This window comes from Stegostoma tigrinum, chromosome 18 (assembly GCF_030684315.1).
Source record: "Stegostoma tigrinum isolate sSteTig4 chromosome 18, sSteTig4.hap1, whole genome shotgun sequence".
Classification (NCBI taxonomy): Eukaryota; Metazoa; Chordata; class Chondrichthyes; order Orectolobiformes; family Stegostomatidae; genus Stegostoma; species Stegostoma tigrinum.
In genome coordinates, this window is record NC_081371.1 from 46,216,126 (window position 1) to 46,239,629 (window position 23,504).

At 42.4% G+C, this 23,504-nt stretch overlaps 1 protein-coding gene across 1 annotated transcript in view; it reads left to right on the forward strand.

Moving 5' to 3' along the window:
* Window positions 1–263: 263 nt before the first annotated feature.
* The window catches only part of utp20 (UTP20 small subunit processome component), a 122,917-nt gene continuing 99,676 nt past the window's right edge, over window positions 264–23,504 (forward strand). Inside the window, exons 1-13 of the mRNA XM_048548877.2 lie at window positions 264–422; window positions 3,181–3,261; window positions 4,532–4,598; window positions 6,647–6,779; window positions 7,264–7,452; window positions 8,926–9,007; window positions 9,684–9,821; window positions 13,465–13,620; window positions 15,581–15,727; window positions 16,513–16,647; window positions 18,371–18,448; window positions 19,428–19,606; window positions 20,944–21,105. Coding sequence (XP_048404834.1) covers window positions 378–422; window positions 3,181–3,261; window positions 4,532–4,598; window positions 6,647–6,779; window positions 7,264–7,452; window positions 8,926–9,007; window positions 9,684–9,821; window positions 13,465–13,620; window positions 15,581–15,727; window positions 16,513–16,647; window positions 18,371–18,448; window positions 19,428–19,606; window positions 20,944–21,105 — 1,592 coding nt within the window. The 5' untranslated portion in view covers window positions 264–377. The remainder of the gene's footprint in view (window positions 423–3,180; window positions 3,262–4,531; window positions 4,599–6,646; window positions 6,780–7,263; window positions 7,453–8,925; window positions 9,008–9,683; window positions 9,822–13,464; window positions 13,621–15,580; window positions 15,728–16,512; window positions 16,648–18,370; window positions 18,449–19,427; window positions 19,607–20,943; window positions 21,106–23,504) is intronic.

Below are 23,504 nucleotides of genomic sequence, written 5' to 3' on the forward strand. Positions count from 1 at the left end.
GGCTTTGGGTCTTCTCTTTATGGTTTGTGGGCTCTAGGAGAATGGAGGGTTACAGGGAGCAAGCGGAAAGCAGAGCCAAGGTCAAGGTCTTGTTGAACTGGGGAACAGGATATGACGGGCTGAAGGGTTCCTCAAGGCTCTGCGGACGACGGTGCAAGGCGAACGCGGTGGTGCTGCTGCGCACGCGCGGGCAATGAGTCTGTTGTCGGGGGGTGTCCCGTGATTGGCCGAGGTTTGGTCTGTCCCACAATCCCGCGGTGAAGATGGCGGCGCCCAGGAGCTGGCGGCGTGTGTAGTCTGAGTGTAGGAAAGCTCTCTGGCTGTCCGTGTAACCGCCTCCAGTGGGGTAGCAGCCCCGTCCCAACTCTTCTTTCACCATGAAGAACAAATCCACCCGGCATCGGACCGAGAACACGTTCCGGGTGAGCGGTGAGGGTAACTAAGCGAGGCACAGAATGAGGCCTGGCCGGGGGAGGGGGGAGAGCCTGGGTTCGTCGGTTCCTCGGAACCCGTATCAGCGCCGTCTCCCGGGGAGGAATGCTGCCCCTTCCGTCTCCATTCCTGCTTATCGCACCGAGTATACCCCCCTCCCCCCATTTCCAAGCCCCCGGGTTCCTCCGTTCTCCCCGCTATCACCACTCCAAAGGCGATTTCCTTCTCTCAACAACATCCCCATCCATACCAATCTCCCTCATTCCGGCACCAGACGATGGGTGGACAAGTATCGTGAGGGTTGATACCACAGGGCATGTTAGATACAAAAACCTATTGTATCTTTGAAGGGTAATTTCGTTCATTGTTTGCACCGGCCAAGTATATGGGGAAGAAAGCAGTGATAATGGGAACTGCAGATGCTAATAAAATATGAGGCTGGATGAACACAGCAAGCCCAGCAGCATCCCAGGAGCATAAAAGCCGACGTTTCGGGCCTAGACCCTTCATCGGTGAGGGAACTGGAATAAATAGGGAGAGAGGGGGAGGCGGACTGAAGAAGGAGAGAAGAGAAGATAGGTGGAGAGGAGAGTATAGGTAGGGAGGGGATAGGTCAGTCCAGGGAAGATGGACAGGTCAAGGAGGTGGGATGAGGTTAGTAGGTAGGAGATGGAGGTGCGGCTTGGGGTGGGAGGAAGGGATGGGTGAGAGGAAGAACAGGTTAGGGAGGCAGAGACAGGTTGGACTTGTTTTGGGATGCAGTGGGTGGAGGGGAAGAGCTGGGCTGGTTGTGTGGTGCAGTGGGGGGAGGGGACGAACTGGGCCGGTTTTCTGATGCGGTGGGGGAAGGGGAGATTTTGAAGCTGGTGAAATCCACATTGATGCCATTGGGCTGCAGGGTTCCCAAGCGGAATGAGTTGCTGTTCCTGCAACCTTCGGGTGGCATCATTGTGGTACTGCAGGAGGCCCATGATGGACATGTCATCTGAAGAATGGGAGGGAGAATGGAAATGGTTTGCGACTGGGAGTCCGCTACATTGGGGAAACCAAATGGAGGCTTGGGGACCACTTTGCAGAACACCTCCGCTCGGTTTGCAACAAACAACTGCACCTCCCAGTCGCAAACCATTTCCACTCCCCCTCCCATTCTTTAGATGACATGTCCATCATGGGCCTCCTGCAGTGCCACAATGATGTCACCCGAAGGTTGCAGGAACAGCAACTCATTCCGCTTGGGAACCCTGCAGCCCAATGGTATCAATGTGGACTTCACCAGCTTCAAAATCTCCTCTTCCCCCAACGCATCCCAAAACCAGACCAGTTCGTCCCCTCCCCCTACTGCACCACACAACCAGCCCAGCTCTTCCCCTCCACCCACTGCATCCCAAAACTAGTCCAACCTGTCTCTGCCTCCCTAACCTGTTCTTCCTCTCACCCATCCCTTCCTCCCACTCCAAGCCACACCTCCATCTCCTACCTACTAACATCATCCCACCTGCTTGACCTGTCCGTCTTTCCTGGACTGACCTATCCCCTCCCCACCTATACTCTCCTCTCCACCTATCTTCTTTTCTCTCCATCTTCGGTCTGCCTCCCCCTCTCTCCCTATTTATTCCAGAACCCTCACCCCATCCCCCTCTCTGATGAAGGGTCTAGGCCTGAAATGTCAGCTTTTGTGTTCCTGAGATGCTGCTGGGCCTGGGGAAGAAAGCAGTTGGGTTCGGGTTCCTCAGAACTGAGGATTGGTCACCGGCCCCGAAATGTCAACCCTGATTATGCTTCACAGATGCTGCCACACTCGCTGAGCTTTTATAGCAGCTTCTGCTTTTGTTCCTGATTTACAGCATCTGCAGTTCTTTCGTTTTTATTTAAAGAAGGCAATCGGGTTGGATTCCTCCAGTGAAGAATTGCAACAGCCGTGGGCTGAATGGAGTGTAAACATCTTTGTGGCTGTATGCCCTGTGTGGACCCTCCTGATATGCCATTTTTTCCCCTAAGAATAGCAGTAATTTTTGATTGGGAAAAGTAATATGCCCGTATTAAGCCAAGATGTTTAGAAAAGACAGTTTGCAACACGTGACAATCTGAGTAACCAAAATAAACCAAAACCCCTCATCTTTAATACTGTATTTTTTCTGCATGTATGAAAGCTGTTATGAATGAGTGAAATTTCACACTAGTTACTCTGCAAATGCAGGCTGAATATAGAGTCAGGTCTAAGCCAACAGTTCACTCAAGTCAAACTGTTGATGAGATTTGTAGCCTGTTTGGAGTTAAAATTTGTTCAGTCTTTGAAATGCACATCACATGAGTTTATTCCAAAATTTAAAAAATTTACCATGTTAACTTTATAAATGCTTGCTAACACAGCCAATGCATCTGTATGCTGTCAAGCAATGTTGATGTGCAATGCCTTCTATAGTCTCCAGTTGAGTGCACCCCACAGTCAAGGAAATGTTGCTGCTGGTTGGCAATATGATACACTTATGGCCACATGGATATTACTACATGGAATACAAATGAACTGAAACTTGTTAGGGAACTTTCCCTAATGTGTTTGTTAACTCTGAAATAAATTAGAATGTTGAGGAAATTGCAGTGCGAGATGTAGATAACTGAGAAAAAGATATTTCTTTCAACAGTTTATTATCTAAGTCACGGAAAAGATTTGTTTGTGCTTCTGTGTGAGAGCATTGATTCTAGATGATGTGTTTGTGATGACTAAAATGAACCTTTCTCTCTTTACAGTTTCTCACCTTCTCGGAACGGTTGGTGAACGTGAATATTGATATAATCCATCGGATTGATAGAACTGGGAGCTATGCTGAGGTAAAGAGAAGCTGATGCACAAGCATAAACTTTTTGATAATGGGCATATTTTAAATTTTGTCGCTCTCAAGTACTGCATTAGCTGGAATTAATTCTCGAATAGTTGAGGGGGCTTTACAGATAGTTCCCACCAAAGATTGCTGGGAATTGTTTTAAGGGCAAGTAGCAATTGAGACAAAGCTTGAAGTCTTGGAAGTGGATTACGTTGATGTGAGGAGACGTAAAGGAGAAATGGGATCAGCTGAAACGTCACTAAAATGATGGGCATAATGGCCTCCACTCTGTGTAATCGCTCTGAACTGAGCATTGTTATTTTAATATAAATCCCATTCTTGTGTGATGGCTTTTTTTACTTCTTCTAAACTCCTAAAGCTAAAGTAACTAGTGGTGCGTTGTAGAAGTAGTGTTATTATTTAAAGTTATCCTGTAAGTAAATTCTCTCAAACTTCAGTGAGATGCAATTTTACTTTCTCGATACGTAGTGAAGTGATTGTCACTAATTCCTAATGCCTTGTAACTGAAAGGAACTTAAATTTGCTTAGCAGGTTTTATATTACTGAAATGCCACAACACAGTTGATTCTGTTTGTTTGTTTTTTACAGTTATAATATAGAAAAATATGGCAAACAATTTGTGCATAGCAAACTTCCACGGGTAGCAGTGCTTTGGGGATTTTTGATTGTGGGCTAATTGTAGATCAGCTGTCTGGGGAGAGCTGCCCACCCTTTCCTTTGAGTAGTGCCATTGGATTTTTTGCATTTGTCTCAATGGTCAGATGTGGTCAAAGTTTAACATTGCATTCGAAGAAGGTACTCCAACAGCAGTGCAGTGAATGGGCCAGCTTGGATTGATCGCGTGAACCTTGGAGTGATGCTTGAACCCTCAAGCTTCTGATGTGGATAGGAGTGCTTTTGAACTGAATTATGGTTGATACTTGTTGAGGTCCAGAGTAAGCATGGATCTATGCTGATGACCTGAACTTGTCCCCAGTGACAGATTCAGTTTGATATTCTGACGGCTGTGCATTTAACACTCTAAACAAACCTTTCCAAAGAATCAGACTCGGACGGAATAAGTTTAGTGAGTGAAAGATATAAGCATTGTTACCTGGCCTTCTGAGGCTTAGCGCCAGGACAAGAATTTCTGCAGTTGGATTCTTCTTCTTGTAGTTGCATTGACTAGGATTGAGACTGTAGTGTGTTCTTTGTGCGCACGGTTACATACTCACTGCCTTGCGTGTGCAAATCAAAACCTACGTTTCTTTTCTCAGGAAGTGGAAACCTACTTTTATGAAGGCCTGGAGAAATGGAGAGATCTTAACTGCACAGAACACTTTGGTATGGCTTTACTTACCCAGTTGCTCTGTTAAAATGTCAGAACCTCACTGCATTTGTCACAGAAGTATTGCGGTACATTTTCTCTGGTTTGCCTTTAATTGGACAACAATCTTGGAAAGCAGTCTGTGCATTGTACCACATTACGTGTTTAGGAGCGGGTATGGTTGTGAAAAAGATAAATCTTCCGGGCTATGGGTAAACAGCAGACTGAAGCCACAGCAGAATTAGACGTGTTTTAAAATTCACTAATGGAATATGTGCATCACTGGCTAAAGGCCATAAGTCAACCATATTATTGTGGGTTGGAGTCACATTTAAGCCAGACTAGCTAAGGATGGCAGTTTCCCTCCGTAAAGAATATTAACGAACCTGATGGATATTTCCGATAAATGACAATGGATTTGTGGTTATTATTAGACTTTTTATTCTTGATTTTTATTGAGTTCAAATTCCATCTTCTGCTCTGACAGGATTTAAACCTGAATACCAGAACATTACCCAGGTCTCTGGATTAACAGTCCGGTCATAATGCCACTAGGCTGTTGCATCCACATATTACCGATTTCCTTCAATTCTTCCCTCTCACCAGACCCCTGGTCCTCCAACATTTCTGGAAGGTTATTTTACCCCTTTTTGTGAAGATGAAACTAAAGTTTGTGTTCAATTTTTCTGCCATTAGTTTGTTCCCCATTACAATTTCCCTGGATTCTGTCTGATGGGATCTACACTTGTCTTTACTAACCTTTTACGCTTCATATTTTTATAGAAACTTTTTACAGACATTTTCTGTGTTCCCTGCAATTTTACTCTTGTACTGTATTTTTGCTCTCCTGCATATTTTTTGTCCATTTTGCTGAAGTCTAAAGTAGTTCCAGTCCTCAGACTTGCTGCTTTTTTTGGCAATTTATATGTCTCCCCCGGTTCAAATACAATTCCTAATTTCTTTTGCAAGCAATGGTTAAGCCTCCTTTCCTTTTTTTTTGTATTTGTTCCAGACAGGACTGAATAATTGTTTTAATCATGCACACTTTGTTCAAATATGAGCCAAAATCTAACAATAAGGTTCCACAATTCATGTCACCCGTTTGCACCTCACATCCTCATTGTTCCCTTTGTTTTCTGACTCGGCACCCTTTATTTCAGATTCGAATAGATGGAGTGTGAAGTTATGAAGAAGTCTGTAGAATTACCGTCATTCTTGCCCAAGGGATTTCATGCTGCAAGATTTTTAATTATTCTTTCTCTTTGCATAGTACCATGTCTAGAATAGTCTATCTCAGGTTGGCTCCTCAATGTGTTGGTACAAAAAAATCACATCAACACTCCAGGAAATCCTCATCCATAGTACCATTGCATGTTTGCTTCGTCCAATCTCTGTGCAAAGTAAAGTTACCCATGATTACCGTTACACCCGATTACATTCATCTCTGATTTCTTGTTTGTCGCCTTCCCTAACATTTCCGCAACTGTTTGGGGACTAATAGACACACACAACAAAGCTTCTGAGCCAATATCATTCCTCACTATTGCATTGATTTTACTCCTTTGTTAACAGTGCTACCTCATCATGTTTTCCATGTTTGCCTGTCCTTCCTAAAACATGAATATCACTCATTTCTGTGGGTCTGGAGTCACAGGCCAGCCACACTGGGCAAGGTGACAGACGGCCTTCACTAAAAGGCAAGAACGGATTGGTTTTTACAGCAATCAGTGATAGTTCTGCGGTCACTATTACTGGGACTGGCCTTCGTTTCCAGATCTAACTACTGATTTTAAATTTCAGCAGCTGCTGTGGTGGGATTTGAACCCACGTGCCAGGCACATTAGACTGGGTCTCTGGATGCCTAATCCATTAACATTGTCAAAATTCCACTCTGGTGGAAATCCTCCCCATCTTCTAGTGTGTTTCTGACTTCGAGAATGGGCTTGAATTTACACCCTTGTAATATGGACACAGCTAAACTATTGAAAAGCTGGAGGAAAGAATCAAAGACTGCGCAATTGACACTTGATTCTTGACCGGTTTTAACCTACTTTTCTCTTTACAGTTAAATTTTACAAAGAGGTGTATGGAAAGACCCAATCTTTTAATCAGTTGGTGTACCATCAGAACACAGTGGTGGAAAGCTTGAAAAACCATCTTCAAATCAGGAGCAGCATGGCCCACCAACCTTTGCTCGAGTAAGGATTTGAGCAGATTGATTATATTAAGAGGAAGAGTCAGTGAATTAATCCAGAGCTGTGTAAAGATGTTAACAGATTGAAAGATATTCCTAAACTTCTGTTTAATTGTAAAACGAAAATCTGCAGCATTGTGCGCTTGTTTCAGTGAGCGACCACTTTGCTAAGATCAGCATGTCATCTGTCAAGCCTAATTTCAGCCTGGGATCTGATTTATCCACTAGTAACAGCAGCTGGGATAATATGCTGTGATCTGTTGAAATTTAGCATTCTTGCATTTGACCTGATGAGAGACAGATGTAAAGTTCAGCAACATGCCTCTTTTCTCTACTTCAGTATCTTGTACATATTCAAAACTTAGTCCTTTGACCAAGCCTTTGGTCAACTGACCTCCTATTTCCTTACATGGCACAGTGTAACACATTGCTCTGTTTTGCTATATTAGCAAACTGTAAAATGATATTGTGCTGCTTGTGTATTACAGCCTTGTGGTACAGCTGGCCAGAGATCTGCAAGGGGATTTCTATCCTCACTTCAGTGAGTTCTTTGTAATTATAACTTCCCTGCTGAACACACAGGACACAGAACTGTTGGAGTGGGCCTTCACCTGCCTCTCCTATCTATACAAATACCTCTGGAGACTTATGGTCAAGGACATAACAGACATTTACAGGTGCACATCCACTTTTTCAAAATTTTCAACTGCCAAACCTCAACTTGGGAAGTTTTGTTCATTTTTATGTAGGAGCTACGTGCTTTATATTGGATGAGATTGAAAGCAGGGACATCTGCTCTCGTATACATTCAATACCTATTTGAGATATATATGCTGTTTTAAAAATGATTAGTAAAGAATGAAAATAGAAGGCAGCATCTGTGAAGGGACAAACAGAGTTAACGTTGCAGGTCCAGTTCTCAGAACTCTGGGTTCTGAGGAAGGGTTGCTGGACCTGAAACGTTAACTCTGTTTTATTTCCTTCACAGATGCTGCCAGACCTCCTGAGCTTTACCAGCAACTCTGTTTTTGTTCCTGAGTTCTTTTGGCTTTTAATAAAAGTAGAAGGTTTATTTTACACCAAGAGTCTGACAATTTTTAGGCAGTGCAGTGACAGAATTTCTTCCTTGACCGAATGCAATAATTGCTTTCAAACTGGTGAAGTAATTATTCAAATACATCTGTAAATAGTAAATAGTACCCAATGATCAAAACCTTACAACACAAAAGAAGATTAAAACCTTACAGCCTGCACTGGCTCTCAGTAGGAACTATTCTATTAGTCTCTCTGCCCTGCTTCAGCACACCGGTCTTCACTCTCTTAATTATTAATCCAAGAATTCCACCCTCTTTTTAGACAACATCTTTATCAACCTGTCCTGCCACCTCCAAAGATTAATGTATGTTAATCCCCTGCCTCTGTGATTTGTTCCTACATCTCTATGTAAATTGATATTTTAGGTTTATTTTGTCTACAATATTTCCCATGTTAATGTACAGTAAACACTGGAAAATGATTAGTGCGATTTCGCCTATCCATTCCAAAAAATACATAACAGCAAAACTCAACATCAACCGCAAAACTCACGAATCCTCGATTTTTAACCCAAATTTAAACAAGCTCCGCCGTCATGAAATTCAGCATTTGTGGAGGTTCTCAGGAACAGAACCCCTGCAGAGACAGAGGTGTGACTGTATCACTTCAACATCTTCATGTTAACTTGTATCTGTCAGTGTCTTCTAATTTATTTTTCCCATTTATTCTATTTCATAAACTGATTCTGTTGAGAGAATCGTTAATTTTTCTTGACCATATAAGTAATTTTTAATTCTGTCCGTCTTAATTGAAGAGCCGGCTTGAAATTATAAAGTACTATGCAAGATGCCCCAAAGCATTCTACAACTCATGAAATACTCTGTACGGTGGAGATATGATTATGAGGTAGAGAAACATGTTAGGCAATCTTTGCACACCCAAATCTGTCAAACAGCAAACAAAAAAATGACCAGTTCTTCTATTCTCTGGCATTAGTTGAAGGATAATTATTTGGGAAGTATCGAGAGGCACCTGCTTTCAGATAGGTGTGTTTTGTGAAATACACTGCTTTGAATTTTGGATTTATCACTCTTGTTAATGTGGTTTTTTTATAGTTTGTATAGTTCACTTTTGGGCCACAATAAGGAGCATATCAGATGTTTTGCAGCTGAAAGTTTTGCTTTCTTGATGAGAAAGGTGAGTTTAATTTAACAGTATTCATCTTGCGATTAAGAGTGTGTGCCTTAGATTAGTGAGGCCCATCAATTAGGTGTTTACTTGTTTTCAGTGTATAAATGTGTATGTAGATGAATGCACACTGAATACAGTGTGGCTATGTAAATAACAGTTTGGAACTGAATAAAAGATAAACTAGCTGAGCTTTGAGCTTTCTAAACATCATAATTTCTCCTTTAAGATACCACTGTCTCTGACCAAACTTTTGGTCACCTGTCCAAATATCTTCACTCAGGTACTGTGTCAGTTTGTGTCTGATACCGCTCCTGTGAAGCTGCTTGGGATCAAAAACAGAAGTTGCTGGAAAAGCTCAGCTGGCCTGAGGAGGGGGTCACTGGACCCTGAAACATTAACTCTGATTATTTTTCTTCACCAATGCTCCCAGACTTGCTGAGCTTTTCCAACGACTTGTTTTGCTCCTGATTTACAGGATCTGCAGTTCTTTCGGTTTTTATTAAGGTGCTTGGGATGTTCTGCAATGTTAAGAATATGATATAAGTTCAAGCTGTTTGTAAACTGTTGTTTTATCTTGTTGAAGAGGAAGTGTGCCAGGATACCCTTTTTCTGCAGAATCAGTTTAATTGCATGGATGTTTTTTGTTTGTTTCAGTCAGTGATTGCTTTTTGTGTCTATGCAGGTTCCTGACCACGATGCCCTTTTCAACTTCATGTTTGCTGACCTGGAGCAACACTCTGAGAAGGCTGAGGGAGTGGGCCAGCTGCTTTTCGATGTGTGCAAAGGCGTCCGAAATACGTTGCACTCGTGTGCAGCCAAAGTAATATTTTAATCGTTTGACTGCTGCTGATGAAAGACACATTGTGTTGAAAGTTTTGAATTGCCCTCATTGGGTCATCCGTAACGAATAACAGAGCAAAAGGGAAGAGCATTTTAGAGAGTACAGATTTGTTAGCAAGTGGACTGTAATTCTGCATTATGGAGAAAGCACCTGTTAGGTGAAGCCTGACATTTGTCTACCAAAAATTGATCAGCCAAGATGCCCTCAAGAATGAATCAGAGGATATCTGTCATACATCTTGTTCAGTTGAATCGAGTGCAGTATATGTGCATGTTTTTTTCTGTCTCCATAAATGTGTGAGGCAGTTAGCATGGTGGGTGTTGTTGCTGGTAATCCAGAAACCCAAATTATGCTCTGGGGACCAGGGTTTGAAACCCAGCATGGCAGATGTTAGGATTTAAAATGCTTGTCCTAAAAAAAATGAACAAAATGAAGCCATTGTTGATCACTGTAAAAACCTGTATGGTTCACTAATATCCTTTAGGGAAGGAAATCTGCCATCCTTACTTGGCCCACCTGGGCTCCAAACCCATAGCAATGTAGTTGACTCTGAACTGGCCTACTAAGCCATTCAGTTGTAACACTTGTCAGTAAGTCTCAGAAAACAAACAAAATGGTGTGGATCACCTAGCATTGACGTAGGCACCAGAAATGACAGTGGCATAAACAGCAGTGCAAAATCCTCCAAACATCTACTATCAACACCAAGAGAGCCGTCTCACAGACAAGTCAAGCAACAGTCAGACATTGTCACTCAGAGTTGTACCTTACAGATGATGCCCCAGACACACCATCACCATCCCCAGATATATCCTGTCTCACTGGTTGAACAGACCTAGTAGCACAATGGTATCTAGTTGGTAAGGAGTTCCTGGGAGTCCTCAGAATTGATTCCGGACTCCGTGATGTTGAGTGGTTTCAGGTTAAACGTGGGCAAGGAAACCCGCACTTACCGCCCTCCCTTAGTGGATGAATCAGTACTCCCCCATGTTGAGCATATACTTGGATGAAGTGCTGAGGGCGGCAAATGCACAACATTTATTCTGGGTGGGGAATTTCATTGTCCCTTATCAAGACTGGCTTAGCAGCAGCACTACTGATCGAGCTGGTTGAGTCCTAAAAGACACAGCTGCTGGACTGGGTCCGTGGTAGGTGGTGAGGGACTAATATACTTAAGCTCATCCTCATATGCAGATATATCTGTCCATGACAGTACCAAAGCCCTGTCTTCACAACGAAGACATGCTTCACTGTGTTTTGTGGCACTAACTCCCTGCTCAATTGAATGGCTTTCAAACAGACCTAACAACTCAAGCCTGGGCAGACTTGTGTGCTATTAGCAGCAGAATTGTGTTCAGACACAATCTGTAAACTTATGGCCTAGCATTTGACGCACTGTACCATTTCCATCAAGCCTGGGGATCAACATTTTTCAATGAAAAATGCAGTGGAGCGTGCCAGGAGCTGCAAAAGGCATTTCAGTGTCCTCCAGAATTCACCAGCATCACAAATACCAGTCTTCAGCCAATTTGACTCACTTTGTGTGATATCACAAAACAGTTTTGAGAAGATTTGTAGCTCAGGTTGAGGTTCTGGATGTGAGTTTGCTCGCTGAGCTGGAAGGTTTGTTTTCAGACGTTTCGTCACCATTCTAGGTAACCTCATCAGTGAGCCTCCGGTGAAGCGCTGGTGTTATGTCCCGCTTTCTATTTATCTGTTTAGGTTTCCTTGGGTTGGTGATGTCATTTCCTGCGTTGCTGTCATTTCCTGTTCTTTTTCTCAGAGGGTGGTAGATGAGCTCCAAATCAATGTGTTTGTTGATGGAGTTCCGGTTGGAATGTCATACTTCTAGGAATTCTCGTGCGCGTCTCTGTTTGGCTTGTCTTAGGATGGATGTGTTGTCCCAAAGTGGTGTCCTTCCTTATCTGTACGTAAGGATACGAGTGATAGTGCGTCATGTCCTTTTGTGGCTAGTTGATGTTCATGTATCCTGGTGGCTAGCTTTCTGCCTGTTTGTCCAATGTAGTATTTGTCACAGTTCTTGCAAGGTATTTTGTAGATGAACTTAAAAGACCCTATACAGACAACAAGCAAAACGAACGCCATCTACAAAATACCTTGCAAGAACTGTGACAAACACTACATTGGACAAAGAGGCAGAAAGCTAGCCACCAGGATACATGAACATCAACTAGCCACAAAAAGACATGATCCACTTTCACTGGTATCCTTACATGCAGATGAGGAAGGACACCACTTTGATTGGGACAACACATCCATCCTAGGACAAGCCAAACAGAGACGCGAACGAGAATTCCTAGAAGCATGGCATTCCAACCGGAAGTCCATCAACTAACACATTGATTTGGAGACAATCTACCATCCCCTGAGAAAAAGAACAGGAAATGACATCATCAACCCAAGGAAACCTAACCAGATAAATAGAAAGCGGGACATAACATCAGCGCTTCACCGGAGGCTCACTGATGATGTTACCTAGAATGGTGACGAAACGTCTGAAAACGAACCTTTCCAGCTCAGTGAGAAAACTTACATCCATTTCACAAAACAGTTGGAGGCACAGGATTACTGCAAACACGATAGGCCCTGACAACATTCGGGTTGTTGTACAATAAATTGCTGCAGCTACTTAGGGCTGTGCCACAGGCCAAACACTTTCAACTGCTTCAACAACCTTCTTCCCTCCATGAAGAGGTCAGAAATGGGAATGTTCACCGATGAGTGCACAATGCTCAGCATCATTTTGCAACTTCTCAAAAACTGAAGTGCTCCATGTTCCAGGCATTCTAACAAGAGAGAATCTAACCAGTGTCTCTTGACAATAAGCCCCACTATCAACAGAAGCTGTGTGGGCTAGTCAAATAAAAACAGTGGCGACAAGAGCAGGTCAGAAGTAGGAATCCTTCAGTAGGTAACTCAGCTCCTCACTCCCCAAAGTTTGTCCTCTATCTACGAGGCACAAGAGTGTGATGGAATACTCTCCATTTGCTATGGGTGCAGCTCCAACCACACTGAAGAAACTTGACGCCACCAGGACAAAGCAGCCCACCTGGATGACAATACATCTACAAGCATCCACTCCCTCCACCACTGACATTCAGTAGCAGCAGTATGTACTATCTACACGATGCACTGTAGAAATTCACCAAAGACTTTGGCAGCACCTTCCAACCCCTGACCGCTTCCACTTAGAAGGATGAGGGCAGCAGTTACATGGGAACAGCATCACCAGCAAGTTCCCCTCCAAGTCATACAGAATTCAGACTTTGAAATGTATAGCTGTTCCTTCAGTGTTGCTGTGTTAAAATCCTGGAAACCTCTCCCTTGGGCAGTGTGGGTCTACCAGCATCACATGGACTGCAGTGGTTCAAGATGGCAGCTCATCACCACCTTCTCAAGGGCAACTAGGGACGGGCAAGAAATACTGGCCCAGCCAGCAATGACCACAACTGAATGAATTTTAAAAAACATAGTGGTAAAGGTTGTAAGCTTGTACTGTGTAGAATCTGTGCAGGGTGCCGTCACAAGGAAGACTGAAGATTTACAAAGCAATATGTGATGACTCGTTGAGCCGTATAAAGTTTTGTTTCCTGTTCTGTAGATTTTCCCGGCTGTCTTACAAAAACTGGGGCCCTTCACAGAGTTGGAGGTTGTGTTACCATGGGACACGGTTGGGGAAGCAGTTTGCCAGATGGCTAAGTCGTTTGCAGCCTATGTTGACAGGGAACACTTCGATGTAGTCTGGAGCTGCTTGCAGGTAGGTTGATGAGTATTGAAACGTCTGAGCAATCTCTCTGGTATTACTCGTGGCAGCTTGTATGACGTGTTGTTCATTGAGGTCAACGAAGAGCTACAAGTTTAAAGAATTACATTCTGAAGCCAGGTATCACAGCCCAAGGCGTGCATTCCCTTGTGCATAGACAATGAAGAAGTGACTTTGTTGAAGAGCGTAGGATGATTAGAAACATTGATGGGTTTGTAACTGTTTAGTCTGATGAAGGGGGTTGAGAACAAGCGAGCAGAGCCTTCAATGAGAGCCAGGCCATTCAAGGTGTCAGGAAGCCCTTCTTTGCACAGAGAGAGGAGAGTAGAAATTGGGAACTCGTTTTCTGTAAAGAGTTGTTGAGGCTGAAGCTCAATTGAGAGCTCTCGACACTGAGATAGATAAGGTTGGGCGTGGGTATTTAGTTTTATGGAAGTAAGCCTGGAAAATGGTGTCAAAATACAGACCCCCCCTCCCCCCCCGCCTCAATGAGCCAGCTTGTGAAACAGGCTTGGGAGCTGCACAACCTCCTTTGGTCATATGTAATCTGGTGCAGTGTCTCTTTTAGAATGTGAGACTGTTCCTAAAGTAAAATCTGGATGAGGTCACTTGAATTTAACTACACGACGTTTCAGACAGAGAGTCAGAATCTCAGTGAAATGCCTGACTTGATTTTTGCTTTCTTTTCTGAGTACAATTAGCAAGATTACTCAGGCATTGCAGTTACCCTGACTCCTGTGTCATGGAGATATTTCTTGTTGCTGGTGTCATCTATCTCTGCAATACAGATGTGGCTGCACATCCCACTTCAAAGACTCCTGCACTCAGTCCAAACTGCTGGTACTGAGGCCATGCTCCGCTGTTAGAAGTGCCACCTTTCAGATGGACCTGACTTGAGCCTCTTATTCTCAAACCACTTCATCAGAGGAAACAGATTCACACCCATTAACTGAGGGCCTTTCTGCTGTCTTGGGTGAATATAAAGATCCTGTGGCACAATTTTGAAGAAAACCCAGTAGAGTTATAGAGACACAGAGCACAGAAACAGACCCTTTGGTCCAACTTGTCCATGTTGACCAAGTTTCCCAAACTAGACTAATCCCATATCCCTCTGAAGCTGTCCTATTCATGAACGTGCCCGATTGTCTTTCAGATATCGTAACTGTACCAGCAACTATGGCTTCCTCTGGCAGTCCACCCTCAGTGTGAAAAAAGCCTCTTGAGTCCTTCTGCTCTCACCTTAAAAATATGCCCCGTAATTTTGCACTCTCCCACCCCGGCAAAAAGACCTTTGCTATTACCTAATCTGTGCCTCTCAAAATTTTATAAACCTCTAAAAGGCCACCCTGCAACCTCCTCCACTCCAGTGAAAACAAGTCCCAACCCAGTCAGCCTCCACTTATAACTCACACCCTCTGGGTGAGTTCTGGCAACATCCTGGTAATTTTTTTCCCGATGTCCTGATCAATATTCTTAATCCTTCAATCAGCATCTCAAAAGCTGGTTATTTAATGTTTATCTTGTGTTGTTTGTTGTATTTATATCATTTCCTAGATTGCAACAGGGACAGTATTTCAGAGACATACTATATTGACTTTAAAGCACTTTGGGATATTCTGAGATTGCCCTTATATAAAGGGGATGTGACATGCTAGCATGATGGACAGAATAGACCCACTGATTGTGTTGTATTAAAATTAATACGTTCTGAGAAAGTGATTCAGAGATACAGAGTACTGGTAGCCCATGTTTTTGATGATATATCTGTTCTTATGTTTAGAAAATGTAATTTCAAATAAGTTTCCATTTTGTAAGTGACAAAAGACAATAGCAGCAGGAGCTGGGACTGAAAAAAATAGATTACGGTCCTTTTTGGGAGTGTGTGTGGCTGTCCCATCATAAGAATATTTTCTGTTATTAAAAAGTAAAAAGCTAACTTTAATTTCATTGATAGCGATGTATCCTGGGGCTCTGTGACAAATTAAACTGCGGTGACAAGCAACAAAGCTCTGATCAAATCCAGAGGATTCTGCAGATATACCTGGTGTTGGTGGAAAGCGGACAGGGGTCAAGGGTTACTCATCCAGTTGAGCTTTGTGAGGTGAGTCCTGTGATCATAGAGTCAGAGTTTTACCGGACAGGAAGGTGGCCATTCAGCCCATTGTGCCTGTCTCTGCTATTCAGTTAGCCACATGTGCTAGCCATTTCTCCATAAGTTTTCAGATTAATCCTCTTCAAGCACATATCTAAATTCCATTTTGGAAAACACTGTGGAGTCGGTTTCCTGTGTGCACTGTGATCCAGATCATTATCATTTGTGAAAAAGCATTCCTCCTTATTTCATTGTTTTGCCATTTATGTTGAAATGACTTCCCACAGGATTAGCAAAGTGTTACGTGCAGAGAGGATTGTATGACCTATTGTGTCTACACTGGCTCTCTAAATCAGTGTCATTACTTGGGGTTGGTTACTGACCAGTTTGCCAGTGAGGATGTTTCTTCCTTCCTGCTCTATCGAAACCTTGCTGCAATTCTGAATATCTTACTTAAATCTTCGCATAATTTCTAACTGCTGTGAGGAGAATCATCCCACTTGTTCTGGTCTAGAGCTGTCACCTGGTAAAGGATGGAACTGAGGCCAAGTTTTTAATGCATTTTTATCCATGAAGGCGAATGTTATAAACGTGCCTCTCAAATCCCTATTACTGCAATTTCAGTCTGGACCCATACAGGAGCACAAGTGAACTTCCAGTTAACACAGATTATTTGATCACAAAAAAAACTTCCATTTCTATGCGGTTAAGACCATGTCTACATACTAACCACACGCTGAAACCAGATGTCCTGCTCTAGTTACGCTCTTGGCCCAATGTGCTTCTTTCTTTAGACCTTGATCCAGATGCTGCAGCCTTCGCAGATGACCATGTCCTGCTGTGAGGCTCTTCTCGAAGTATTTTCCACCCTCCTCAAGGCTCAGAATATTACTCTGCCAAAAGAACTGATTGTTGAAGCTTCTAGGAAGGTAATTGATGCTCATATTTTTTATGCTGTACAAAATTACTGTCAACATCCAGTTGTTATGATACATGCTGCCTGTAGATGTGATTGCTGGTGTTAAAGATCTTTTATGTCCCTTTCAACTGTTTAGTCATATCAGGATTCTCCAATAACAAGGTGTAGAGCTGGATGAACACAGCAGGCCAAGCAGCATCAGAGGGGCAGGAAAGCTGAGGTTTCGAGCTTAGACCCTTCTTCAGAAATACTTAGTGTTGCCTCTATTTGTGACACAAAAAGAACACTTTCTTGTTGTAAAGTGAGGCGTTGAAGCCTTTCATCTTAAACTCATCAGGACAAACGTAAATACCAAATGTCAAATGATTACAACAGTTCATGTTGCAGATGAAAATGGTGATGGTTGGTTTACAAATTGATGCTGGCTAACGAAGCAATGAGGAATTATTGACCCCTTAAGCAAACATTAATTCTTAAAAAGACACAGGGCTTGAATATATATTTCTTTTATTTGCAGATAAGTGCTCATTGCATATGAACATGCTACTTCTAAATGAACCACATCACAAGCTCAAATATCTTTAAATGAGTTAGTGTAGCTATTAGCGCAGTCAGGATTGTTCAGCAAAATGCTGCTCCACATGCAGAGTTCCATTGAGCAGTAGGCGTTCCTTAATCAATTGAGTGGACTGTTAGCACGCTTTTCTTCTGTAGTAATAAATGTTGTGAAATTTGGCATTCTTGTGTTTGTCCTGATGAATGTAAGCTTTAGCAATACATCTCTCTTTTCAGTAAGTTTCAGTTGGTTTGCTACCAAAAAGCAATGCCAGATTATCACAATCACATGTATGTGTGTGCCCGTACATTTTTAAGAAACGTCTGTATAACTGGGTGTTGCTGTCGTGCAATCTCTCCCACAGTTCATGACATCGCATAAAGAATGCTATACTTAGTAGGAGCCCATTTATCCCATTGTATCTGTACTGTCTTTTTCTTACTGTCGATTATCCCCACTTTCCTACTGTTTTTCCTTCTTTCCTACAGATTTTAATGTTTGAGGTATTTAAAATTGAAAATTAGAATCTGGTCTCTCCACCCACTCAGGCAGAGCATTCCGGATTACAACAAATCACTGTGTTAGAAAGGAGTTTCTTCATGTTGCCTCTGTTTTGTTTTTGCATTTGCCTTCTACCTGTATTCTCTGGTTAATAATCCTTTGCCAATGGAAACATTTTATCCTTATTTGTAAAGCTGCAATAATTTTGAATGTATCAGTCTTCCCAAGTCTAAGGGGTACAGTCCCTGCTTCTCTATTCTCCCCAAACTGAAGTTGTTCATTCTTGGAACTGTTTTTATAAACTGTTGTTCTTGCACCCTTTCCTAATTTATGCGTCTTTGCAAAAGTGTGATGTCAGGAATTGGACCCAATACTGCAGTCAGTGCCAAATCAGCATTGTTTCACACCTTGAAGCATTCTGCCAAACTGTGTGTTGCCATCTTTAACAGCTTCCGAAATGTGTCTCTCGATTTGTGTCTTCGTTTTCCTCCCTTGGCATCTTTGCAGGTTTTCTGACTGTCCAATCCTCTCGGGTTTGGAATGCTGCAAATGTACAAATTGTCCATGTTATACAGCAATGATGGTGAAAACCTGTAACTGAAGATGGGGTGCTTGTGCATCTTATTGTGAAAGAATCTCCTTCCATTCAATAAGCTGAGTGAATTTTCTGTTTCAGATTTACAGTAGTGAGTTTGAAAGAAAATTAATTCTGGAGTTCTCAGAGGAGATGTTTAACATGTGCCAGTTTGAACAGGTACGTTTGAAATGCACTTGTGCTGTCGAGAGGTTTAATATTTTACCTCAGGGAAGTGGATTACTGATTCCAAATACAGTGTCCGAAATCTGACCCATTTACTCTCATTAAACAGGAATATTGATTGAGGATCTAATATGGTGAAGTCTGTATTGCTGCACTCACCCAAACCCAGATATATGCAAAAATTAGACACATTCAGAGATGCAAGTAACTTGCATGCACCAGACCTTTTACAATTGAAACCACTGAACTTCAACATTTTTGAATCACAGAAGTGCTGCAGTGCAGAAGGAGGCCATTTGGCCCATAATGTTATACCAGCACTGTTGGGGTCTGTGAAAAATGGCATTTGTTTGATGATGGGAATTCGTACTGAGTGAAACAACAAGTGGAAATAATGGCTATTTTCCTTTACCTTGAGCAGTGTCAAAAATAGTTGATAGTGAGGGATTCAATAGCTTTATTTCTCTGTCCTCAAGGAAAACAGTTTACAAGGAAAATAAACAGCTAGCAGAGTGCAGGAACTTAGTGAAATTACAATTAACTGGGAAAACTTTGCTGGGCAACCTGATGGAACTGCAAGCTTACAAATCCCAGGTGCCTCCTAGTATCTTAAGAGGTTGCTAACGAGATAGTAGATGTGTTGGTGTTAATTTTCCAACAGATCTGATTTTGAATAGCTGTAAAGGAAGTTGTGGTTGTAATTGCCCTGAGATGATGGGGGGAAATTTCAATGCTCTCACTGTTGTATTCATGTCTAAGAGGCAAGAAGTAGAAACGGTCATCATTGACTTCTGTGCACAATCTCGTTTATCTTTCATATTTTGTCCAATGAAGCGAAAATGGGAAGAAGTGGTCTTGGAAAGTTTTTTTTTAATGTTATATCGAGAATTAGTATTTGGGAATTAGTAGATCCTAAAACTAGAATACCATGAGAATAAACTTGCCCTTCAATATGTTTGTTTATTGTTTATAGCTGTTTCTGCCGAGCTTGCTGCAGTATGTGGAGGAACAGTTTGCAATTGATGATCGATCGGCCAGGGAAGAAACTCTGGGAATTTTGGTGAAACTGATTCTGGCCAAAGCTGAGCCTCTGACTATTGGGTCGATGGCATTTGAAAAGTACCCTCTTCACTTCGCAGGAGCGGTGCAAGTGTGAGTGGAGTGATAGCATAACTCATGGTGATGTACCTTATCAGAGCAAGATGAGACAGGGATTTTCCTATTAGTTATAGAATCATCCAAAGGTGGCTTTAGAGCCCGGGTAATTAAGTATCTTCAAGGCTGAAATAGATTCTTAATCCGTAAGGGACCGAGGGTTATGGAGTTACGGCAGGACAATGGAGTTGAGGATTATCAGATCGGCGATGATCATGTCAAATGGTGGAACTAACCTGTTGGGCCAAATGGCCTACTTCAGTTCTTGTACCTTGTCCAAGACCTTCAAGAGATAGCCGTCACAATTATGCTGTCCTTGTGTGAAAAAGACACGGCAGGAACGGAGAAACCCCGTAAAAAGTTAAGGCATTTTTACTTTAACATGGGTGGTTCAGTGGTTAGCACTGCTGTCTCAAAGCACAAGGGACCAGGGTTTGATTCCAGCTATGGGTGACTGTCTGTGTGGGATTTGTACATTCTCCTCATGTCCGTGTGGGTTTTCTCCGGGTACTCCGGTTTCCTCCTACTGTCCAAAGATATGCAGGCTAGGTGGATTGGCCATAGTGTCCAGGGATGTGCTGTTTGGGTGGATTAGCCATGGTCAATGTGGAGTAATGGTGATAGGGTGGGGTCTGGGTGGGATGATGTTTGGATGGTCGATGTAGACTGATGGGCCAAATGACCCCTTTCTGTATTGTAAGAATTCTACAAAAAGGAAAGATTTGGAGATGATCTGGTTGAGGTCTTTACTGTTGTGAATGAATTGGAGAAGATAGACATGAAGAGAGAAACTGAAAAGCCATTGTTGACTCGAAACCTTAACTCTGTTACTCTTGGCATGAATGTTGTTGGACCTGCAGTTTGTTTTTAATTCAGGTTTCCAGTGTTGGCAGTGGTTTAGTTTATGATGTGGAGAAAATGTTTCTGTTTATGGGACAATGCAAAACTAGGGGCCATCAATATAAGATAGTTACTTGTAACTCCAATGAGAGAATTCTTGTCTTATTAACCCATAAAGTGACTGGAATGTGAAACTTGCTGTGACTGAATGTGATTGAGGCAAGTAGCCTAGACATTTCTGAAAGAAAACTAGGCAATCACATAAGGTAAAGGGAGATAGAAACATTTACTAAAAGGCTGAAATGAAGGAAACTGAATGGAGGCGACTTGTGAACTGAAAGCACAAGCTTTCAGACTGGTTTCTTGACAGATTCAGGAATAATTTATTGATCTAAAGTGTAATTTTCGAAATGGGTAAATGTCTGGAACCTGAACATTGCATATTTATTCTTGTTCTGCCTACTCATCAAAAATTTTTAATAAACATTTTCCAGTTCTCATTTTATTGATGAAAAGGCTTCCAGCGGAGTGGAGAATGGTGGATCAGTTACTTTGGTGTTAGATTTCATCCTGTCTTTGCTGCACATACCTGAAGCTGGAAGGAGATTGGATCTTGCACATATCTGGGCTGCACTCGTCATTCTTCCCCATATCAGGTTGGGAAAATGATTTTGTTTGCGTTTTTAACTTTGAAAGCAAAGGGTGGACTTCAGTGCATTTGTTCTTCATGAACTTGTTTGACAGCCCAGTTAGTATCGCTGTCAAATTCTGAGCCTGTTTAGTTAGATTATGTCAAGTGGAGACAGCAGGCAACCCATAGCTGTTAGATATTTTTAATCGATCAGACCAGCTAAGAGATGACACATGTCTGGAGAAGGTGGGAGTAAAATCCCAGGCCTTTTGGCCCACAGGTAGTGATGCCACCACTGTGTCAGAAGAACCCTAACCTATCTGTTACACAGGTACATAGAATTAGGGTGTAAATGATATGTTGAATTCACATGAGAGTTATAAGTGCACTGGTCACTGATTAGTTAACTTGAGCACAGTGTGATAACATAGCTGATCAGGCTTAGGGACTGGATTTAGCTTCTGGTCTCAGGCATAGTTTAGAATCCCAAGACCACAAAATTTATGAGATAACATGGTGTGAAGCTGGATGAACACAGCAGGCCAAGCAGCATCAGAGGAGCAGGAAAGCTAGACCTGAAGCAACAAGCCCGAGCAAGAGACAAAAGAAAGCAGTAATCAAGAAATAGACCAAATGTAAGAAGTAGAATAGGAAGGCGGGTTACAGCAAACACTGAGGTCGGTCAATCCTGAAACGAACATTGACTCTTCATCTATATGTGTCATCATCTCCTTCCTCATCCACAACTTGAATCAACATAGTTATGGAGCTTTCCACCTCATCCTTTATAAGATATGTCAAGACCGTCTTGTCCAGGGAAATCTGGACCAACATTTGTCGTGTGCTGCTTGGGAGAGCTGATTACACGGGGGGAAAAAAAAAATCCGTCACAAATAGTGTTCCGACAGACCATCTTGTAAGGAAAGACAGCTAGGCACTGTCAGTTAGTAAGTAGGAAGCCAATATACGAGAGGCTGCATTCTGTAAATAAACCAATTGTCAAGGAAAAGACTTACATTGGTTTTCTTACCTCATTGTCAAGTTAGTAATATCGACAGCTGTCTGTCACCTAGAACGCAGTACCTGACTCTGGTCAAAGGCTGACGTTGCCTTTAATTCAGCGGATTGTAGCATCTCTCATTTTTGACTCTAAATGATACTGTTTTGAAAGGAGAGGGTTACAGGAGTGGAGGCATCCGAGGGTGTTATTCATCAATTCTTGACAGTTGTCGGGCAAATCGATAAGATGGCTATGAATGCCGATATAATGCTTGGCTTTGTAAGTAGCAATACTTAATACGATAACAAGCAAATCATACCAGACCATTACAAATCACTGGCTAGGACTTGACTGGAGTATTTTGTCCACCTCCAAACACCACGCTTTAGCGAAGATATCAAGGTCTTGAAGCAAGTGATGAGGAGGTTTACCAGCTGGTACTCAGGTTGAGGGAGTTGAGTTGTGGATTATGAAGCTGGGATTATTCTCCCTGGAGAAAAGGAGATTGAGGAGATTTATTAGAGGTGTTTGAGGCAGTGATGGGTTTTAGTAGAGTAAAGATGCTTGCACCAGCTACAAGTTGCCCTTTGGTGACTTATCGACAGCAATATCTAGGTCCCTTTGTGCCTCTGCACATGCAGCCCTCCTGCCATTTAAGTATTTCTTAAATGGTGAGAGATTGGAAAGTGTAAGTGTGCAAAGGAACTATCCCTGTCAATGAATCACCAAAGGCTAACAGCAGGGACAGCAAGTTATTAGGAAGCCTGATAGATTGTTAGAGCCCTTTATGGTAAGAGGACTTCAACACAGGAGGAAATACTTGCTTCATTTGTGTTGGATTTTGGTCCGACCGCAACTGGAGTACAATGTACAGAATTGGCCTCCTTACCTTGGGAGGACATTATTGTGATTGAGGGATGATTGTATCAAAGATTCGCTAGACTTGTTAACAAGATTGTTCTATGAGGAGAGATTGGGAAAACTGGGCCTGTATTCTCTACAGTTTCAAAGAATAAAGTAACCTCATTGAAACCTACCAAATACTTAGAGGAATAGACAGGAACAAAAAAACAGTTCAGTCCCTCAGTCCTGTTCCACCTTTCAATGAGATGGTGACTGATCTGCAACCTAGCTCTGTATACCTGCCTTTGGATCTAATCCTTTAATATCTTTGCTTAACAAAACATTACCTATTTCAGATTTAAAATTAGCAGCAGATCCTGCATCCATATGTGGAAGAGGGTTCCGAACCTCTATCGCCTTTTGTGTGTAGAAGTGCTTCCTAATATCTCTCCTAAATGGCCTGGCCATAATTCTCAGACTATTCCGCCTTGTTGTAGAATCCCCACTCATTGAAAAAAATCATTTTCAGTTCTGTCTTTTCCTGCTAGTACCTTGAGGATTTTAAGCAGATCACCCCTTGA